At 54.0% G+C, this 22,423-nt stretch overlaps 1 protein-coding gene across 4 annotated transcripts; it reads left to right on the top strand.

Annotated features, from left to right (window-relative positions):
- The first annotated feature begins 289 nt into the window (after window positions 1-289).
- On the top strand, window positions 290-21,722 carry MAN2B1 (mannosidase alpha class 2B member 1). Of its 4 annotated transcripts, none has more exons than XM_060181790.1 (24): window positions 290-469; window positions 4,999-5,101; window positions 5,226-5,399; window positions 5,786-5,979; window positions 7,778-7,910; window positions 9,423-9,568; window positions 9,780-9,896; window positions 11,474-11,559; window positions 11,665-11,785; window positions 11,895-11,973; window positions 12,081-12,190; window positions 13,112-13,219; window positions 13,713-13,829; window positions 17,197-17,391; window positions 17,725-17,822; window positions 17,929-18,046; window positions 18,514-18,632; window positions 18,722-18,823; window positions 19,097-19,184; window positions 19,346-19,426; window positions 19,689-19,916; window positions 20,839-20,994; window positions 21,089-21,191; window positions 21,491-21,722. In XM_060181790.1, exons 1-24 carry the CDS (start codon window positions 341-343, stop codon window positions 21,601-21,603), a joined length of 3,018 nt encoding a protein of 1,005 aa, XP_060037773.1. In that variant the 5' UTR covers window positions 290-340; the 3' UTR covers window positions 21,604-21,722. The 4 variants fall into 4 exon arrangements, with proteins under 4 accessions (XP_060037773.1, XP_060037774.1, XP_007532522.2 ...); XM_060181791.1 differs by having other exon boundaries at window positions 11,477-11,559; XM_007532460.3 differs by having other exon boundaries at window positions 291-469; window positions 17,218-17,391.
- The last annotated feature ends 701 nt before the right edge of the window (window positions 21,723-22,423 follow it).

Genomic DNA, 22,423 nt, shown 5'->3' on the forward strand with positions numbered 1-22,423 from the left:
GGCCTCCCCTGGCCCCGCCCCTTCAGGGCCCATTGGTCAGGCTGGTTCCTGGGCTGGCCGCGTCCCGCCCTCGAGCCCCGCCCCTCAAGCGCCCATTGGCTGGAGAGGCCTCCCCTGGCCCCGCCCCTTCAGGGCCCATTGGTCAGGCTGGTTCCTGGGCTGGCCGCGTCCCGCCCTCGAGCCCCGCCCCTCAAGCGCCCATTGGCTGGAGAGGCCACGCCCCATCTACGATACGGTCCCGCCCTTCAGGCGCCCATTGGCCAGATGGGCGTATGTGGGCGGGGCGTTCAGGCCGGGTGGCGCCCGGGAAGCCCCAGGCGGCGGTGGAGCTGGCGGAGCCATGGGCTCACTCGCGCGGCCTGTGGGGCCCGGTAGCGGCTTGGGGTCGCGGCCCCCGCCGCTCGCGCCTCTCCGGCTCCTCGTTCTGTTGTTGCTGGTGGCGCCCGGCGCGCGGGCCGCGGGGTACAAGGTATGGGGAGGGGGGCTCCGTGAGCCGAGGTGGACCCAGGAGGAGGCGGCCCGGGCGACACCCATGGGGGGCTGCGATCACGATCACGGGTGCCGGCTGGAGGGTTTTGCTAACTTGTCGGTGCGGCCTGAGCGTGTGCTCTGCCCCGCGGGGCTGGGGACGCCGGTGCCTGCCCGGTTGTGGCTCCTGGGGGCGGCTGGCCTGGACTTTGCATGCACTTTAAGTGTGTGATCATGTGTGATCGCGTGTGTGTACACCCAGGACTCTGAGAATCAGCCTATCTCACTCAGGTTGCCTATCCTTCCTGCTTCTCCACTTCCTGGCTGTGTGACCTTGGGCCAGCCACTTCCCCTCTCTGATCCTCTTTGCAAAAACTTAACCAAATCAAACAAACAAAAATTAAGGCTGATGAGACAGCACAGGGGTTCTTCCAAAAGACTCTCCTGGCTGAGGCTGTGAGGTCCCAGTTTCAATTTCCAGCACCACCAGAAGCAATGCTCTGGTTTAGAAAAGTAAAAGAAGGTGGGGTAAATAGCATCATGGTTATGCAAACAGACTCTCATGCTTGAGGTTCAGTTTCCCAAACCGCCATAAACCAGAGCTGAGCAGTGCTCTGGTAAAATAAAATAAGAAAGTAAAGGGGAAAGGAAGAAAAGAAAAGATAAAAGGGGGGGGGGGCGTGGTGGCACACCTGGTTAAGTGCATGTCTTGCTGTTTCTCAAAGACCCAGGTTCAAGACCCCGGTCCCCACCTGCAGGAGGAGAGCTTCAAGAGTGGGGAAGCAGTGCTGTGGGTGTTGCTCTGTCACTCTCTCCTGCTTGCTCTCACCCCCTCCTTCTTAATTTCTCTCTGCTCTATCAAAATAGAATAAATAAAGTTTTAAACTTTTTCCAAAATAAAGGAGACAGCATTGTGGTTTTGGCAAAAATTTTTCCTGCTTGAGGCTCTGAGGTCCCAGGTTCAACCCCAGTACCACCAGAAGCCAGAGCTAAACAGGGATCTGGTAACAAAACAAAGTAACAATGAAAATAAACAACAAAACTGGACTTCAGATCGCTCCCCAGACCCACTACTGAGGCTTGAAAAACAGTAACTGCTGCTACTTGTGGGGAATTTTCTTCTTCTTCTTCTTCTAGAGCTTAATTATTTACTGTGAGAGAGGAAGGGGAGAGCGAGAGAGGAAACAGAGCGATGTTCAACTCTAGCATAAGGTGGTGCTGGGGATTGAACCTGTCGCCTCTGGGGCCTCAGGCCTGCAAGGTGGGGTTCTAGATGCCTGAGCCAGCTCTCCTGACCCCCAGCTTCTCAGTGTCACAGGATTCCAGTGGAACTGCCCTGAGGGACAGAGATTCTGTGTTTGTCTTCCCCAGTGGCCTGCCCCCTCTGGAGTCCTCTATCCTTGACTGGATCTCTAGGACCTGGGACAAAGGGCGGGTTGTGGAGCCCGGGACATTCATGCCTGAGGCTCCTAGTTCCACCTCATGTGGGAATACTGATCTGACACACCCAACCCTGCCATGTGAAATTGTCTCATATGGAATAAAGGAAGGGAGTCTTGGATCAGAGAAGGAACTCGCTGAGGAGGACATGCACCTTGCCTGGAAGGTGCTCTGGCATCAGAAGAAGCTCCGGCCCTGTGGACCCTCTCTGTCTTCCTCTCTTTTTGCCTCCAGGGTTGTTGGTGGGTGCTGGGGCTCAATGCCAGTACTACGAATCCGCTCTTGGGGGCTTCCCCCCATTTGATTGAATAGAACAGACAGAAAATGAGAGAGATGGGGAGATAGAGAGGGAGAGAGAAAAGTAGACATCTGTAGACCTGCTTCAACACTTGTGAAGCTTCCACCTTGTAGATGGAAAGTCAGGGCCTCGAACCTGGATCCTTGCGCTTAGTATTAGTGCTTAACTGAGTGCACCATCTTATATAAAGCCTGGCCCCCGTGTCTCTTTTTGAATGAAAAAGCAGCCTGGAAGGAGTTGGGTGGTAGCGCAGTGGATTAAGTGCATGTGGCGCCAAGCTTAAGGATCCCAGTTCGAGCCCCTGGCTCCCCACATGCAGGAGAGTCGCTTCACAGGCGGTAAAGTAGGTCTGCAAGTGTCTGTCTTTCTCATCCCCCTGTCTTCCCCTCCTCTCTCCATTTCTCTCTGTCCTATCCAACAATGACGACATCAATAACAACAACAATAAAACAACAAGGGCAACAAAAGGGAATAAATAAATAAGTAAAAGGAGCCTGGAGCGGGTGAAATTGTGTTCAGGCCCAAGCTCTGTATAACAATGATAATTATAGCAACAGTAAAACAAAATAAGCTTTTTTTTTTTTTTTTTTAAATGTCATTTCTAGGGCTTCACTGCTCTGAGGTAACTTTTTTGGAGAGAGGAGAGAGAAAGGGAGTGATCTGGGAGGTGGTGCAGTAGATAAAGCATTGGACTCTCAAGCATGAGGTCCCGAGTTCAGTCCCCAGCAGCACATGTACCCGAGTAATGTCTGGGTTCTTTCTCTCTCTCCTATCTTTCTCATTAATAAATAAGTAAAACCTAAACGAGAGAGACAGAGAGGGCCGGCTGGTGGTGCACTTGGTTGAGTGCACATGTTACAGTGTTCGAGGACCTGGGTTCTAGCCTTCAGTCCCCACCTGCAGGGGGAAAGCTTTACAAGTGGTGAAGCAATGTTGCAGGCGTCTCTTGTCTGTTTCCTTCTCTTTCTCCCCTTCCTCTCAATTTCTGGCGCGCTCTCTATCCAATCAATAAATCAAGATAATAAAAATAAATATAATAAAGCAATTAAAGAGAGAGAGAGAAAACGAACACGTCACCTACAGCTACAACCTCATCACGTGATCATACCCCAGCCTCTGTCTCCCTTGCTGGGGCCCCAAAGGCCCGGCTTGCAGGGAGTTTATTGTGGGGGAGGAGGAGCAGCAGGAGGAATGGCTGTTTAAGTGACTTTCGGGGTGAAGATCTAATCTGAGGAGAGAGGGCTCAGAGCAAGGGGACAGACAGTAACAGCAATTTTGCTTCTCCTGTGGAGGTGAGGGAAAGTCGGTCTGAGGAGGTGGCATGAAATGGCAATAAAAGAAATGGGGTAGTGCACACACCTTACCATGCACAGGGACCCTGGTTTGAGTCCCCAGTCCCCGCCTGCAAAGGGAAAGCTCCAGGAGTGGAGAAGCAGGGCTGCAGGTGTCTATTTCTCTCTATCTCCCCTTCCCCTCTTGATGTCTGGCTGTCCGTATCCAATAAATACAATGGAGAAATGAAGTAATAAGACCAGAAGATAGGTTTTTTAAAAAAAAGAAAGAAAAGAGAAAGACAGCTGGAGACTCTGATCTCATGAGAAGATAGTTCCAGCCCCAGGAGGACAGACACCCAGGGGGTGTTCTCCTGAGACTTCTCCCTACCCTCAAGTTTAATGTGGCTTCTTGGGAAGGGCCCGGGACTCTGTATGCTTCTGGGAATGAAGCTTCCTTCAGTGCCATGGGGAGCTGTTTCCCTGGCCCTAAGATACTCTACTCCGCCTCTAAAAACCAAACAAACAAACAAACAAACAAAATTGGAAGAAGCAGGTTGGAAGGTGACCTGCTGCGAGAGTGTAGGATTTGCATGCACGAGGTCCTGAGTTCGATCTCCGGCATCACCACATGGGCCAGAGCGATGCTCTCTCCTCTCTATCTCTCTGCCTCTTCTTAAAGCAATAAAATGCTGGAGGTGGTGGGTGGTGGGGCAGTCAAAAAGATATTATGGAGGCCGGGTGATGGCACACCTGGTTGAGTGCACATATTACAGTGTGCAAGGGCCTGGGTTCAAGCCCCCTGGTCCCTACCTGCGGGGGCGGGGGAAAGCAGGGCTGCGGGTGTCTCTCTTCGTCTCCCTCCTTCCGGTCCCTTCACCACCCCTCCCCCCTTTTTAAATATTTTTAATATTTATTTATTTATTCCCTTTTGTTGCCCTTGTTGTTTTATTGTTGTAGTTATTACTGTTGTTACTGATATCGTCGTTGTTGGATAGGACAGAGAGAAATGGAGAGAGGAGGGGAAGACAGAGAGGGGAGAGAAAGATAGACACCTGCAGACCTGCTTCACCGCCTATGAAGCGACTCCCCTGCAGGTGGGGAGCCGGGGGCTCGAACCGGGATCCTTACTCTGGTCCTTGTGCTTTGCGCCACCTGCGCTTAACCCGCTGTGCTACCGCCCGACTCCCCCTCCCCCTCTTTTTAAGCAGAGCACTGCTCAGCTCTGGCTTATGGTGGTACAGGGGTTTGAACCTGGGACTTTGGAGCCTCAGGCATGAGTGTCTGTTTGCATAACCATTATGCTATCTACCCGTGCCACCTCTCCCTCTCAATTTCTCTGTCTATCCAATATATATAGATATGGGGTGGGAAAGGGGGAGACAATGTAGGTTCTACAAAAAGACTCTCCTGCCTGGGGCTCTGAGGTCCCAGGTTCGATCCCCAGCACTGCCATCAGACAGAGTTGAGCAGGACATGCGAGGCTGTGTTTTTAGGGGTTCTCCCCCTTCTTTTCTTCAGACATGCCCCGAGGTGAAGCCAGGGATGCTGAATGTGCACCTGGTGGCCCACACTCATGACGACGTGGGCTGGCTCAAGACTGTGGATCAGTACTTCTACGGCAGTGAGTGACAGTGTGTGTGGGGGAGGCAGGGGGAGAGGGGACAGGGACTCTGGGGACCCTGGGCTGCCCCCCCCCCCACAGCTGACGGCTGCCCTCCTGTCTCCCCACCCCTCCATCCCTGCAGTCCACAATGACATTCAGCACGCGGGGGTGCAGTATATCTTGGACTCGGTCCTGGAGGCCTTACGTGCCGAGCCCAGCCGCCGCTTCGTCTACGTGGAGATGGCCTTCTTCTCTCGCTGGTGGCACCAGCAGTCCAATGCCACTCAGGAGGCTGTGCGTGCCCTGGTCCACCAGGGTGAGTCTGTACCCCACCCCCCTCCACTCTCCCTCGGGGGTGCGGAAGCCAAAAGAGGAAGCTGGGCAGAGCTACCTGCCACCCCACAATCCTTATCTTTGCTGGCTCCCTCTGCCTGCCTGAGGCTCCAAGGTCCTAGGTTCAATTCCCTGCATCACCATAAGCCATAGCTGAGTAGTACTCTGGTATCAAAAAGGAAAAGAGAGAAAACTCCTATACATCCTGCAAAACCCCAGTTCCCCGCCCTGGGTGCTGTCTGCACACACACGGCTGCCCTGTGTCCCAGCGGTTCCTTGGGGCTGCATCCCCTTGAATCTGCAGAAACAGCACCCCCTCCCCAATTCCTGGTCCCCTCAGCTGATGCACCCGCCCTCTCCCTGGCCCAGGGCGCCTGGAGTTTGCCAATGGTGGCTGGGTGATGAATGATGAGGCGGCCACCCACTACGGGGCCATCATCGACCAGATGACCCTGGGGCTGCGTTTTCTGCGGGAGACCTTCGGTGATGAGGGGCGCCCCCTGGTGGCCTGGCACATCGACCCCTTCGGCCACTCCCGGGAGCAGGCTTCCCTGTTTGCGCAGGTGTGTGTCTGCCCCTTGGGGATTCTCCTCGCTCAAGCTCTGGCTTGGACTTTTGGTGGTGCTGGGGATTGAACCTGGGTCTTTACTCATTGTAACATTTGTGCTCCACCAGGTGTGTCACCACCTGGCCCCAAATTGCTCAGATTTCTACACCCCCTCCCCCAGCCTCCACGACCATGCACCAGGACCTGAAAGCGCCCCTCCCCCCCGAGTCCTTTACTTTTGGTGCAATACACCAACTCCAGTTCAAGTTCTGCTTTGTGTTTCCCTCTCTGTCCTTATTTCTCAACTTCTGTCCATGAGTGACATCAACTCATAGTCATCTGAACCAGAAAACACCTGCAATCACCAAACATTCTGGAGAAAAGAAACAACAGAGTGGGTGGCATCACGCTTCCGGATCTCAAGCTATATTATGGGGCCATTGGCATGGAAACTACCCTATTTATTTTTAATCGGTTTCTATTTATTTGACAGGGCAGAGAGAAATTGAGAGGGAAAGGGGTGATAGAAAGAGAGAGAGACACTTGCAGCCCTGCTTTGCCACTCATGAGGCTTTCCCCCTGCAGGTAGGGGCTGGGGGCTTGAACTCAGGTCCTTGTGCACTGTAACCTGTATGATGTACTTGGTGTGTCCTCAATTTTTAAAAATATTTTTATTTATTTATTATTGGACAGAGGCAGAGAAATTGAAAGAGGAGAGGGAGATAGAGACAGAGAAATACCCGCAGCCCTGCTTCACCACTCATGAAGCTTTCCCCCTACAGGTAGAGACTGGGGGCTTGAACCCGCATCCTTGTGCACTGTAATGTGTGTGCTTAACGAGGTGTGCCACCCCTGGCTTTGGCCCTCAATTTTTAAGAAAATACTTTTATTTATTTATTACTGAACAGAGACAGTGAAATTGAGAAGGCAAGGGGTGATAGAGAGGAAGAGAGACCGAGAGATACCTGCAGCCCTGTTTCACCACTCAGAAAGCTTTCCCCATACAGGTGGGGACCGGGGCCTTTGAACCTGGGTCCTTGCGTACTCTAATGTGTGCGCTTAATCAGGCGTGCCACCACCCGGCCTCCTGTACCCTCATATTAAAAAAAAACAAACCAAAAAACTAATTGTTACTTATGAAGGAGAGAGAAGGGTCAGGCGGTGGTGTACCTGGTTAAACACACACACTAGAATGTGCAAGGACCCAGGTTCGAGCCCCTGATCCCCACCTGCAGGGGGAAAGCTTGACGAGTGGTGAAGCGGGGCTGCAGGTGTCTGTCTCTTTCCCTCTCTATCTCCCCGTCCTAATTTCTCTTCGTCTGTATCCAATAATAAATTTTTAAAAATATATAAAAAAAAAAAAAGAAAAAGGGGAGAGAGAGGTTGAGAGAGAAGCAGAGCCTCCCTCGGGCACCTGTGATGCCAGAGATCGAACCCAGGACCTCACGCCTGAGAGTCCTAGCACTCTATCCGCTGTGCCCTCTTCCTGGGACACTTTGTCACCTTGTCAGTATTTGCTGTGGTCCCCTGTCCTGTCCAGGTGTCTCTTTTGTGCTGGCTTGTCCATCTGTTTTGTAGCAGGGGGATGTGGGGGTGAGCCCTGGGGTGAACCCCAGTCCCAAGCTGGGGAGCATGGAGTTGCCCCATGGGCCTGCACCCTCTGTAGTCATGATGCTCTATGTCAAGACTATCGCCATGCTTTTTTTTTTTTTTTTTCCTGGCGGCCCTTCCCTGGGCCTGGCTTTGGGGAGGCCCTGGGGTGGTGGGGAGCGGTTGGCCCCCTCTCAGAGCTTCTTCCTGCCCCCCGCCCTCAGATGGGGTTCGATGGCTTCTTCTTCGGTCGCTTGGACTATCAGGATAAGGTGACTCGGAAGGAGCATCGCGAGATGGAACAGATCTGGAGGGCCAGCGCCAGCCTCAAGCCCCCCGCCGCTGACCTCTTCACTGGTAGGGGGTGCAGGGGGATCCCTTTGTCACTCAGGGGCGACTGGTGGGCTCAGAACTCCCCTGGGCTTGACCTTCTCAAAAAGAGAGAGAGTGAGAGTGTGTGAGAGAGAGAGACCCAGAGTCTCCCTCTGGCACATGCGACGCTGGGGATCGAACTCAGGACCTTATGCTTGAGAGTCCAATGCTTTGTCCACCGTGCCATCTCCTGGGCTGCCCAATTAAAATAATAATTAAAAAAAATTTATTTCTCTTTTTAAATTTTTTTAAAATTTATTCCCTTTTGTTGCCCTTGTTGTTTTATTGTTGTAGTTATTATTGTTGTTGTTACTGATGTCGTTGTTGTTGGACAGGACAGAGAGAAATGGAGAGAGGAGGGGAAGACAGAGAAGGGGAGAGAAAGATAGACACCTGCAGACCTGCTTCACCACCTGTGAAGCGACTCCCCTGTAGGTGGGGAGCCGGAGGCTCGAACCGGGATCCTTCTGCCGGTCCTTGTGCTTTGCGCCACATGCACTTAACCTGCTGCGCTACCACCCAACTCCCAATTTTATTTCTCTTATGTTTGCCAGAATAGAGAGAAATCCAGAGAGGAAGAGGAGATAGAGAGCGAGAGAGACCTGGGCCCAGGTGGTGGCACGCCTGGTTGAGCGCACATGTTACAATGTGCAGGGACCCAAGTTCAAGACCCCGTCCCTACCTGCAGGAGGAAAGCCTCATGAGTGGTGAAGTGGGGCTGCAGGTCTCTGTCTCGCCTTTCTCTCAATTTCTGGCTGTCTCTATCTAGTAAGTAAAGATAATTTACAAGAAAGAGAGAGAGACTTGTAGCCATTGCTCCACCACTCATGAAGCTTCCCCCCTGCAGGTGGGGACCAGGGGCTTGAACCTGGGTCCTTGTACATGGTGACGTGTGTGCTCAACCAAACGTGCCACCTCCTGGCCCCTAAGATAGTTTTAATTTATGATAGGAGAGAGGAAGGCATCATCTTGCCTCCTGTGACGCCTGGGCTAGAACTCAGGACCTCATGCTTGAAAGTCCAGTGCTATAGCCACTGCGCCCCCTCCCAGACCATTGGACACCCCCCATTATTATTATGATTATTTTTCTTTCAACCAGAGCCCTGCTGAGCTCTGGCTGACGGTGGTGCTGGGGATTGAACCTGGGTCCTCAGAGCCTCAGGCTGGAGACCCTCTTTCAGAACCAATGTGCTGTACTGTCTCCAGTCCTACTTCTTTCCTTCTTTTCTTTCAAATCTTATTTATTTTAATGAGAGAGAGACAGAGACTAGAACCCTGCTCAGCTCTGGCTGCTGGTGATGCCAGGGACTGACCTGGGACCTCAGAGCCTCAAGCAGGAAGGAGAGTCTCTTTGCAGAACCAGCATGCTGTCACCCTAGCCCTCCTCAAAAAAAAATAGAAAAGAAACGAGCATCCTTTCCATGTGAGGCCTTGCTTTGACCCTAGGGAAGATCTGAGGTGCTGGGTAGACACCCCCTGATCTGCTGTGGCCCACAGGTGCTCTCCCTAACATGTACAACCCCCCGGAAAGCCTGTGCTGGGACTCGGGATGCTCTGACAGCCCCATCGTGGAGGACCCCAGGAGCCCCGAGTATAACGCCAAAGACGTGGTCACCTACTTCCTCAAGCTCTCGGACATCCAGGTGAGCGTGGTTTTTAGAACCCGCCAGACTGATTTTCCCTCAACAAAGACTGGGGGTTCGAGCCCTTGGCTACCACAACACCAGAGCACGGTGCCTGAGGGAAGCTTCGGGAGTGGTGGAGTAGGGCAGTGGTGTCTCCCCTGCTCTCACCATCTCTGTTTCTATCAGTGATTCTCACCCTCTCCACACACACACACACACACACACTCAGCGCCAGAGTTACCGAACCAACCACACGGTGATGACCATGGGTTCCGACTTCCAGTATGAGAACGCCAACATGTGGTTTAAGAACCTCGACAAACTCATCCGCTTGGTCAACGCACAGGTCGGTTGTGTGTTCCTGTCCCCAGGAGCTTTTCCTGGCCTCTTGTGATTCTTTTAGCTCTGATTGATTGATTTGCCTCCAGGGTTATTGCTGGGGCTCAGAGCCCCCTGCTCCTAGCGGCCATATTTTTCTTTGTTATTTTGACAGATTTTATTTTATTAGAAAGGACAGAGACATTGAGAAGGGGAGAGAGAGACAGAGACAGAGAGACACCTGCAGACCTGCTTCACTGCAGACCTGCAGGTGGGGAGCAGAGGGCTCGGACCCGGGTCCTTGTACAAGGTGACATATCTGTTCAGTCACATGCACCACCACCTGGCCTAATTAATTAAATTAATTAATTAATCAACACCCAGGTTATTGGGGGGGGGATAGAGACAGAAATTGAGACATAAGCAGGAGACAGAAAAAGAGAGACCCCTGCAGGTGGGGACCAGGGACTTGAAACGAGGTCCTTGTGCACTGTCTACCCGGTGCACAGTTTAATTTGATATAATTAATTAATTAATTAATTAATTAATTTGTTTTTCCAGAGCCCTGCTCAGTTCTGGCTTATGGTGGTGCTGGGGATTGAACCTGGGACTCTGGAATCTCAAGCATGAGAGTCTCTTTGCATAACCATGATGTTATCTGTTTTAATTTCTATTTTTTTTTTTTTTAAATTTTTTTTTAATATTTATTTTATTTATTTATTTATTCCCTTTTGTTGCCCTTGTTGTTTTATTGTTGTAGTTATTATTGTTGTTGTCGTTGTTGGATAGGACAGAGAGAAATGGAGAGAGGAAGGGGAAGACAGAGAGGAGGAGAGAAAGATAGACACCTGCAGACCTGCTTCACCGCCTGTGAAGCGACTCCCCTGCAGGTGGGGAGCCGGGGTTCGAACCGGGATCCTTATGCCGGTCCTTGTGCTTTGCGCCACCTGCGCTTAGCCCGCTGCACTACAGCCCGACTCCCCCTGTTTTACTTTCTATCTTTATTTATTAATTAATGATACATATATATATATAGAGAGAGAGACAGAGAGGATCCCGGTTCGAGCCCTCACTTCCCACCTGCAGAGGGGTCACTTCACAAGTGGTGAAGCAGCTCTGCAGGTGTCTCTCCCTCTGTATCTACCCCTCCTCCTCAATTTATCTCTGTCCTATCCAAAAAAATGCAAGAAATGGCCACAGGAGCGGTGGATTCATAGTGCCAGCACCCAGCCCCATAGATAACCCTGGAGGCAAAAAAAAAAAAAAAAACCCAAAAAACTCTATCTTTATCTCTATATCTATGAGAGAGAGAGAGAGAGTGGGTTGGGGGAGACAGCACAGTGGTTCTGCACACAGACTCTCCTGCCCAAGGCCTTAAGGTCCCAGGTTCAATTCCCCAGCACCACCATCAGCCAGAGCTGAACAGAAGTCTGGGAGAAAGAAAGAAGAAAAAAAAAAAAAAAACTAGAGAGAAGGAGAGAGAGAATGATGTGAGTTTCCCCCAAATGCCTGAGTGTGAGCAAGCAGGTGGGTGTGAGGCTGTGTGGCCCCCTCGCCCCCCTGCAGATGGGCCTCTGAGGGCCCGACCCTCTCCCTTTCCCCCAGCAGCAGGCGTCGGGCAGCCTGGTGAATGTTCTGTACTCCACTCCTGCCTGCTACCTGTGGGAGCTCTACAAGTCCAACCTCACCTGGTATTGGGGGCCCCCCTCCCCCAGGAGCCTTGCAGGGTGGGAGGGCTGGTCTGCCCAAGGTAGGGGTGAGGGCGGGACCCGGCACTCAATGCCCTGGGGCCCCAGGTCGGTGAAGCTGGATGACTTCTTCCCTTATGCCGACGGCCCCCACAAATTCTGGACGGGCTACTTCACCAGCCGAGCGGCCCTCAAGCGCTACGAGCGTCACAGCTACAACTTCCTGCAGGTGCTGGGGGAGGTGGGGGGAGTGGCTGGAAGGGGGGTTCCACAGGGACCCTCAGGATGGACACCGCAATCGTCTCTCCTCTTTCTCTCTCTCCCCCCCCCCCTTGCAGGTGTGCAACCAGCTGGAGGCGCTGGTGGGGCCGGCAGCCAGCCAGGGACCCTACGGCTCCGGGGCCAGCGCCTCCCTTAGTAGGTGGCCCTGGGGGGGTGGTGGGGGTTCGAGCTGGACAGCGGGGCTCCCCCTTCTTCACTTTCCGGGCCCTGAGACCCCATGGTGGCCCATCTCCCCCTGGCAGACGAGGCCATGGCTGTGCTCCAGCACCATGATGCTGTCAGCGGCACCTCCAAACAGCATGTGGCGAATGACTATGCGCGACAGCTGGCGGAGGGCTGGGGCCCCTGCGAGGTGAGGGGGCGGGGCCAGAACGCTGGGTGGGGCTGAGGGGGCGGGGCCAGGGCTGGGGGCGTGGGACCTGGATAGTGGGTGGGGCCAATGCAAGGGGGTTGCGGGGACCATGGTGGGGACAGAACGGTATGGGTGGGACTTAATGGGTGGAGCCAGGATAAAAGGTGGGGTGGTGGGGCAGGGGGAGTGGGCGGTGCTAGTGGGTGTAGGGCCAGGGTAGTGAGTGAGACTGCAGGGACAACGGCAGGGGCAGAGCGACGCCCCGGGTGGGACTGGAGGGTGGATTAAGGACAGTGGGTGGGACTGGATAGACCATGGGCGGGGCCAGAGGCGTGTGGGCGGGTTGAAGGGGGCGGGGCCCGGAGACGGGGGCGTGGCCAGGCCTTGGGCACTGTCGGGGAAGGCTCGTGGGTGGGACAGAGAAGGTGTATGATTGGGGGCAGTGGGTGAGGAGGGGCGTGGTCATGAGCAGCGGGTGGAGTCTGAGCAAGGGCGAGGCCTGGAGATACGGGGCGTGGCCAGAGGCCGTGGGTGGTTTCACGGAAGGCTGGGGGCGGGGCCTTGGTCGTGTAGGGGTCAAGAAGGGGATGGGGTTAGGACAGGAGGCGGTGGACGTAGTCCAGACGGGGTTGGGGCAGCTAGGGTGGTCTTGGCACTAGAATGGCAAGCATCAAGGGCCAGGGCTGAGGACAGTGACTGGGGTCTTATTAGCGTTCCTGGACGAAGCTAGCAAGCTAGGGGACTCAGGGGCCAAGGGGCGTGGTCGCGTGCGCGAAGGGGCGGGGACAGGCATGCATGAGGTCCAAGGCGGGGTGGGGCTGGTGCCTGGAGAAGCGGAGGGCGTGGCTTGAAGCCGTGGGCGTGGCCTGTTGGAGACCCGTTCGGAATTTGGGGACCCCACCCTTTTCCTCTCCCTTCCAGGTTCTCCTTAGCAATGCGCTGGCGAGGCTCAGTGGCTCCAAGAAGGACTTCACCTTCTGCCGGGAGCTTAACATCAGCCTCTGTCCCTTCACCCAGGGCGCCCACAGCGTGAGCACTGGGGGCGGGGCCTCGGGGAGGCGGGTCCCTTGCCGGATGGGGCGGGGCTAAGTCCTGGGGCGGGGCCACGAGGAGGCGTGGTTTGGGCTGCTTGGCTCTTGATGGACCGCGCTGCCTGCAAAATCTTTTCTGGCATCTGGAGTGGACAGGTGGCTTGAAGTGCACCACCACTGGCATTCCGTCTCTCTCTCTCTCTCTCTCTCTCTCTCTCTCGCTCTTTGTTTTGCTCTCTTTTTCTTTCCTTCCTTCTTCTCTTTCCTTCCTTCCTCCCTTTCCTTCTCTTTCTTTTATTCTTTCTTTCTTTCTTTCTTTCTTTCTTTCTTTCTTTCTTTCTTTCTTTCTTTCTCTTTTTCCCCTTTTTTTCAGTTCATTGGGGCCGCTGTGATGCTGGCGCAGACTTGGGAGAGGTGGCCGCTGGGATCCCCGGAGCAGGCTGACTGTGACCCAGGTCCACCCTCACGTCCGCGCCCCTGTCCCTCCTCAGTTCGAGGTGACTGTTTACAACCCGCTGGGGCGGAAGGTGGAGCGGATGGTACGGCTACCAGTCAGCAAGGAAGCCTTCCTGGTGAAGGGCCCGGATGGAGCCGTTGTTCCCAACAATGTGAGTCTCTGAGGATTCTTCCTAGGACCCCACGCTCCCACCCGCCCCAAATAAAACACACATCACACCCCCTTGAGGAGACACCCCCATGAGCATCTCACTCTTTTAATTACATCATCTCTCTCTCTCTCCTCTTTATTTTATAGGATAGAGAGAAATTGAGAGGCAAGGAAGAGGTAGAGAGACAGACACCTGCAGCCCTGCATCACCTTTCATGAAGCTTCCCCGTGCAGGGGGGACTGGGACTTGAACTCGGGTCTTGTGCACTGTAATGTGAGCACTCAACCAAGTGCACCACTTGCCCTTGCGTCCTTCCTTTTTCCCTTTTCCTTTCTTTCTCTCTCTCTCTCTCTCTTTTTGCTACCAGGGTTATCACAGGTGTTCTGCGCTTGCATGATTCTACCAAATCTGGCAGATTCTTCTTTTTATTATTTTTTTGTATTTTTTTATTATTATTTATTTTCACTTTTGTTGCCCTTGTTTTGTTGTTGTAGTTATTGTTGTTGATGTCGTCATTGTTGGATAGGACAGAGAGAAATGGAGAGAGGAAGGGAAGACAGAGAGGGAAGAGAAATATAGACACCTGCAGATCTGCTTCACCGCTTGTGAAGCGACTCCCCTGCAGGTGGGGAGCTGGGGGCTTGAACCAGGATCCTTACGCCGGTCCTTGTGCTTTACGCCACGTGCACTTAACCTGCTGCGCTACCGTCCGACTCCCTTCTTTTTAATGTTTTTAAAATATTTATTCCCTTTTGTTGCCCTTGTTGCTTTATTGTTGTAGTTGTTATTGATGTCGTTGTTGTTAGATAGGACAGAGAGAAGTGGAGAGAGAGAGGAGGGGAAGACAGAGAGGGGAAGAGAAAGACAGACACTTGCAGACCTGTTTCACCGCCTGTGAAGTGACTCCCCTGCAGGTGGGGAGCCAGGGGCTTGAACCAGGATCCTTATGCTGGTCCTTGCACTTTGGGCCACATATGCTTAACCGACTACACTTCCTCCTGACTCCCTCTTCTTCTTAGTTTAATGTAATATTATTAGTGCTGGGGGCCAGTCCCAGCAGGTTATTAGGGTATCCTGAAAGATGAGGAGTGTCGGCGAGAATTAGATGAGAGACACATCAACTGTTTCAAGAGCAAGAGAGAGGCACCTCTGGCATGCTCAGGCAGAACTTGATTTTTATAGTCTCATAAGGCTCAGATCATTAAAACAAAAATCATCAAGGCTTTGGTCACCGATACATAAATCACCAAGGCTTTGATTATTAAAACAAAAATCACCAAGTAAGACTAGGACTGGTAGGGAACACCTCCTGCTTTGTGGAACATTCACATTCCAGGAGCACTTTTTTTCCTAGAGATCACATCACAGTTTCTATGTTTTGTTTTGTTTTTTAATTTATTTATTGGATAGAGACAGCCAGAAATCAAGAGGGAGAGGGTAATAGAGAGGGAGAGAGACAGAGACACCTGCAGCCCTGCTTCAACACTCGTAAAGCTTTCCCCCTGCAGGGGGCGGACTGGGGCTCGAACCTGGGTCCTTGCACATTGTAATAAATGCGCTCAACCAGGTGCACCACCACCCAGCCCCTAGTTTCTATGTCTTTTGTTATTCCTGTACCTGTGTGCTAGGCAGATGTCCTATTGATTAAGATGAATATTCTACCTGCATGTTTATGCCACCCTCCTGTCGCTATGCATCAGAAGCCGGGGTTCATAGACAGTTCAAGCTTGTTATGTTTCTAGGGGCCTTAAACAAACTGAACAGCGCATTTTTCATAAAATCGGTTCCATTGTTTGATCTAGGAGTTTTGTTTTGTTCCTTACTGAGAAGGCACCAAGGTGGTGCAGACCTGACCAGCCTCTCCATGAAGTTATGCTCTCTAGCTGGAATCCGTCTTTCTTTGCTCAGTGTGACCCAGGTTCTCGTGGACTATTCCTGCATGAGGAAGTGGGAGCACAGTGGTGAGCGGTAGATTAAAAGGCCCATTGTATCTAGGCGGCTACCATAGCTTTCCATTAATTAATTATGCCGTGTAAGGTGGCTCCTCCACTGTGGGAGCCGCTAATCTTTCCTTATATTTTAGAGAGAATACTAAAGGAAGTGGTGTAGACAGAGGGGAAAACAATTCTTCCCCTTGGAGTCTCCTGACAAATTCTGCATCACTGATGTTGCTTGTTCCATTGTGATCGATCTTACAGAGTGCAGTGCGGGTTTTGTCATTACTTTTGTTACTGATCAGGCTCTGAGCCTGGCCACAGGAAAAGATTATCAAGACCACACAGAGCTTAACCCCAAGCCCTGTACGTGGCAAAAGGCGAGATGGGTTCAGTTTGGCCTGGGGAGTCTCAGCCGTGCTGAACTTCCTGCGAAGCTGGTACTGTGCCAAGCAGCTCACATGGTGGCACCTGCATGCAGCATATTAGCTAGAGGGTGAGAAAACTGTGAGAAAGAGAGGAGAGACCCTCACAGCCCTAGTCCATCACTTGTGAAGCTTCCCCTGTGTAGGTGCGCCCATGATGCCTGAGGCCTTGAAAACTTGTATTCTCCCATTCATTATTTTATTTTATTTTTATTAGTATTTATTTATTTTATTCCCTTTTGTTGCCCTTGTTGTTTTTTTTTATTGTTGTGGTTATTGTTATTGATGTCGTCGTTGTTGGATAGGACAGAGAGAAATGGAAAGAGGAGGGGAAGACAGGGGGAGAGAAAGACAGATACCTGCAGACCTGCTTCACTGCCTATGAAGCGACTCCCAAAACAAATTAAAAAAAAAAAAAAAAGAAGCGACTCCCCTGCAGGTATGGAGCCGGGGGCTTGAACCGGCATCCTTAGGCCTGTCCTTGAGCTTTGTGCCACGTGCACTTAACCCGCTGTGCTACCACCCAACTCCCCTCATTCTTTTATTATTGGCTAGAAACAGAGAAATTGAGGGTGGGTGGGGGAGACAGGGAGAGAGAAAGAGAGACACCTGCATCCCTGCTTCGCCACTCGTGAAGCTATTTTTTTTTAAGATTTATTTATTTATTTATTCCCTTTTGGTGCCCTTGTTGTTATTGATGTCGTCGTTGTTGGATAGGACAGAGAGAAATGCAGAGAGGAGGGGAAGACAGAGGGGGAGAGAAAGATAGACACCTGCAGACCTGCTTCACCATCTGTGAAGCGACTCCTCCTGCAGGTGGGGAGCTGGGGCCTCGAACCGGGATCCTTCTGCCGGTCCTTGCTCTTTGCACCACTTGCGCTTAAGTCGCTGCGCTACCGCCCGACTCCCGCTTTTTTTTTTTTTTTTTTTTTTTAATAATTGAGTGTCTTTCACCTGGCTCTTGAGCCCGAGGTTCCTGGTGACTGTGCGCTCACAGCCGTGACTCAGTTTCTCTCCTTTGTGTCCGAGGTGGTGCCAAATCCCAGCTCCGAGCAGCTGGAACTGCTGTTCCCGGCCACCGTGCCCGCCCTGGGCTTCAGCGTGTATTCTGTTTCCCGGGTGTCTCCCAGGCGCCCCACCAGTCTCAGACGCAGACCCAGGGCCCAGGAAGCTGAGTCTTTGGAACTGACCATCCAGAATGAGGTGAGGCCGCAGGGCGTGTCCTGGAGCTTCCTCCAGTGCTGTGTGGAGCCCTGACTGGAACCTGGGTCACGCATATGACAAAGCAGCGTGCTATCCCTGTGAGCTATTTTGCCAGTCCGGTTTCATCCGAAAGAGAATCAGAAGCCCACTCTGGCACACGTGGTGCCAGCGATTCAACTCGGGTCTGCACGCTTGCCAGTCCTGAGGTGGCATGCCACCTCTAGGCTGTTCTCCGAGGTTTCTCTCCCTCCCACGTCCCCAGCCTCTAGGGTGAAAGCAGCTGCTCCTGCTGGGGCATCATTGGTTCACCTCTGCCCCCCTCGGTCTCCCCAGTACCTGCAGGCCCGCTTTGACCCCGACACAGGCCTCCTGATGGAGGTGAACAACCTGGAAGAGGGCCTCCAGCTGGCCGTTCGCCAAGCTTTCTTCTGGTGAGGCGAGGCCCTGCGGGCCAGGGAAAAGGAAGGAGAGGGCAGTGCTGAGTGGCCCCGGGGTCCCTTCCTTGATGCCCCCTGTGCCCCCACCCTCCCCGTGCAGGTACAACGCCAGCATGGGCGACGGCCTCAGCAGCCAGGCCTCGGGCGCCTACATCTTCAGGCCTTACCGCCAGGAGCCCATGATTCTCAGCCGCTGGGTGCAGCCGCGCCTGGTGAAGGTCAGAGGGACGGGTGGGCCAGTGGACGGGGCCTTGGGTGGACTGGGCCTGGCCGTGAGTGGGCGGGGCCAGGGCCCTGGGAGGCAGGGGCTATGACTTGTGATTCGGTGGGCGGGGCTAGTTTGGGAGGGACCAGGGGATCGACCCTGAGTCCTCCGCATTGTAACATGTGCGCTCAACCAGTTGTGCCACCACCCGGCCCCATGACCTATGTTTTTAAATTTATTATTGGCTAAAGACAGAAATTGAGAGGGCTCGAACGTGTGGATCCTTAAGCTGGTACTTGCGCTTTGGGCCACGTGAACTGACATTTCTAGATGGAGTTAGAGACAGAGGTGTGATGGCTTCTGCTGAGGCAGTGAGAGGGAAAAGGCTGCTGGGCGGGGGCGGGGGGGATTGGGTTGGACTCTCATGGCGTCCGCTAGTGGGTCCCACCTCCCTTTCACCCCCACCTGTTGTGCCCGCAGACGTCCTTGGTGCAAGAGGTGCACCAGAACTTCTCAGCCTGGTGCTCCCAGGTGATTCGCCTGTACCGGGGACGGAGGCAGCTTGAATTCGAATGGACGGTGGGACCCATTCCTGTGGGGTGAGTGGTGGGGGTGCAGCTAAGGCGGGTCGTGGTGTGGGGGGCCCCTTAGGGAGGCTCACAATCTGATCCTGATGCCCCCCCGTCAGAGACAACTGGGGGAAGGAGGTCGTTAGTCGCTTTGATGCTGCACTGGACACAAAAGGGCTCTTCTACACAGACAGCAATGGCCGAGAGATCCTGGAGAGGAGGTGAGGGAAGGGGGTGCTGGGGTGGGTAGAGAGATGGGACTGTGGAGGCATAATGTCTAAAACTTAAGAGAAGGTGTTTCCCATTAAAATTCTATCTCGTGGCCCAAGGGGGCTGCTCCGGTTCCAGCCCTCACACCTGGGTCCTGGCATGATGGCTCACGTAAGAGCTGGTGGGAAAGGAGGCCAGGTGGGGGAGGTAGGTTGGGTTCCTGTGTGTGGGACGTGTCCCCAGACCCTGGACTAGATCAGATCCCACCCCTACCCCGCTACCAGGAGAGATTACAGGCCCACCTGGAAATTGAACCAGACAGAACCGGTGGCAGGAAACTATTATCCAGTCAACAGCCGCATTTACATCAAGGTACTTGGCCGCCCTTCCCATCCCTTCTACACAGTGTGTGTGTGTGTGTGTGTGTGTGTGTGTGTGTGTGGTCACCTTTCCTACTGTCCTCATTCTCACAGAGCTGGCCCATTGGTGGGCCTGACCTGTGACCTTCTCCCCCCAACTTCCCGGGTCCCCAGGATTCGGAGATGCAGCTGACGGTGTTGACAGACCGCTCCCAGGGAGGCAGCAGCATCCGTGATGGTTCCATAGAGCTCATGGTGAGTGACACCGTGCCTCCTCCCTCCCCATTCCTGGGGTGTGTATCCACAGCCCTTGCCCTGGGCCTTGAAGTGGTGTGTGTGCGTGTGTGTGTTCCAGCCTGAACCTCTCTGTTGGTGGTCGGTGCTGAACTGAACTCTCCTTTTGTCTTTTTCATTCATTCATGAGAGAGAGAAGCAGAGCGATGCCGGGGATCGAACTCGGGACCCTAGTCCCTCCAGCCCTCCTCAACCCTCCATCCCCGCCCCGCCTCTCCTGCAGGTGCACCGCCGCCTCCTGAAAGATGACGGCCGTGGGGTGGGGGAGCCCCTTCAGGAGGACCTCCCGGGGCGCTGGGTGCGAGGGCGCCACCTCCTGTTGCTGAACAAGCTGAAGACCGCGGCTGCGGCACACCGGCTGCAGGCACAGGAAGAGGTGCTGGCCCCGCAGCTGGTGTTAGCCTCGGGAGACGGGACCCCTTACCGCCCTTCGGTGGCCCCAAGCAAGCAGGTGAGGGAGAGGGCGTGGAGGCGGCGGCTTCCCTATCCTTGGGGACCTGCCTCTGTGTCCCTGACTTATCCCCGGGGGACAGGAGCTAGTCCTTGTTGTTGAACTCAGCTGCCCTGCCCGGCCCTCTGTCTCTAAAGCCCCTGCCTTTGCCCTACCCTCCTTGATTGGCTGTGGCCCTAGAAAACCTTCCTGGTTCAGGGAGGCCCCGCCCCTCTATCAGACCCCGCCCCTTTAGAGTTCTGCCCTGCCCACCGGTTCAGTTAAGCCACGCCCCCTAAAACGCACCAATCTCCAGCGCCTGAGAAGCTCCGCCCCTTTGGATTCAGCCCTGCCTATTGGTTCAGGGAGACCACGCCCCTTTTAGATATTACCTATGGGTTCAGAGAAGCCCCATCCCTTTACCCTGGCTGCCTGCCGGTTCAGTTAAGCCACCCCCCCCCATGAAACCCCGCCCACTTCCCATTCTGCCCACTGGCTTGGAGAAGCCCCGCCCATTTGAAGTCAGCCCCACCTGTGGGTTGGGAGAAGTGACGCCCACCAACAAGGCCCCGCCTCTTTAGAATTTCGCTATGCCCCTGGCAGCAGAGAAGCCCTGCCACTCACTCAGGCCCCGCCCTTTTACCTGCTCGGCCCTGCCTACCGCTTTAGTTGAGCCCCGCCCCCTCGAGTCTGTACCTCGAACTCCTCCCCTTTAGATTGGAGGCCCCGCCCCTTTGGCATCAGCACCCAATAGCCCATCCCTCAGCAAGGCAGTGCCTCTCTAGGCAAAGCCCCGCCCCAGATGACAGCCCCCCCCCCATTTCTAGCTCAGCCCGTAGCCACACCCCCAATCTGGCCCCGCCCTCCAGCCCCAGGGCTAGCCTCACCCCCATAGCCCACCCTGCTAGCTCCGCCCACCTGAGCAGCCCCTCCCCTCCCGCAGTTCTCCGGGCTGCGCTGGGAGCTGCCCCCCTCGGTGCACCTGCTCAGTCTGACCCACTGGGGCCCCGGGATGGTGCTGCTTCGCCTGGAGCACCAGTTCGCTGTAGGGGAGGACTCCGGCCGCAACCTGAGCGCCCCGGTGACCGTGGACTTGACGGTGAGGAGCAGGGTGGGAAGGAGAGGGCTGGGGTGGGGACCCCTGGCCACCCGCATCCTGACTCCCTGGCCCCCTTGGCTACCCCGCCCCGTAGGACCTGTTCTCCACTTTGACCATCACGCAGCTGGAAGAGACCACCCTGGCCGCCAACCAGCTCCGCGCCCGCGCCTCCCGGCTATACTGGACCCCCGGAACAGGTAGAGGGCTGTCCATGGGCTCACTGTGTGTGTGGGGGGTGCCTGCCCTCAGCAGCTGAGCGGGCTCCATCTCTCCTGACTTCCTCAACCTTGATTGAAATGGGGAAGTTGGGGATGTGAGGGTGACCTGTTCTTGGGAGTGACAGAGGGAAGGGCTGCTCCTTTTTGTGTGTGAGCGGGGCTGTCTTGATTATCAGAATGTTGGGCTGCGTCCAGGCTGGGGGTGGGAGCATCAAAAGGTGTGACAGAGGAATCCTGCAACCCCTCATCCCTTCTTTGCCCCCCCCAACTTTCCACAGGCCCGGCTGCTGCACCCCTTCAGCCACCCCGCCTGAACCCGGCAGCCATCACTCTGATGCCAATGGAAATCCGAACTTTCCTGGCCAAGGTTCAGTGGAAAGGGGGCAGCTAGAACTGGGGAGGGGGAGGCAAGATGTCCCCACCTGGACCTGGACCCCAAGACAGGCTGTCTCCTCCCCCAGTCCTGCTGTGTGACCACCAAGGAAAGAAATTAAAATGCTACTACCAGGAGTAGAGTTTTTTTTTTTTTTTTGGTAGGGGGCGCACTCAGGGAGAGGGAAGGAATTCAGAACACCAAAAGGCCCACACTGTGCTAAAGATTAAGCTATAAGTTCATTGGACAGCAGACAACATAGGGTTGTGTAAAAAGACTCTCCTGCCTGCCGCGTTGAGGGTCCCGGTTCAATCTCTAGCACTGCTAGAAGCTAGAAGCCAGAGCTGAGCAGGCTCTGGTCCTGGTCTCTCAACATAAAATCAATTTTATTTTATTTATTTTTATTTTATTTTGTTTTTATTTTTACCAGAGCACTGATCAACTCGGTTTATGGTGGTTCAGGAGATTGAACCATAAAATCAATTTTAAATAAGATTCAGGGCCAAGTGGTGGTGTGTCCCATATAGCACAAGGACTGGGGTTCAAGCCCCCACTCCCCACCTGCAGGAGGAAAGCTTCATGAGCGGTGGAGCAGGGCTATAGGTATCTGTCTCCCTCCCTCCCATCTCAATTTCTCTCTGTCGCTAGCCAATAATAAGTCAAAATCGAAAAAAAAAAAAAAAAAAACCCAACTTGGTCTGGAGTGAGAGCTCAGTGTTTTTACAAAAACACCTAATACCCTGAGTTCCTTTCTCTGTCCCAGTACAAAAAATGAGGCCAGTACCACCCAGGAGGGGGCGCAAGGAAAGAGAGCTCACTAGGTGGGGTGTTTGTTCTG

This window comes from Erinaceus europaeus, chromosome 23 (genome assembly GCF_950295315.1).
Source record: "Erinaceus europaeus chromosome 23, mEriEur2.1, whole genome shotgun sequence".
NCBI classification, from domain to species: Eukaryota; Metazoa; Chordata; class Mammalia; order Eulipotyphla; family Erinaceidae; genus Erinaceus; species Erinaceus europaeus.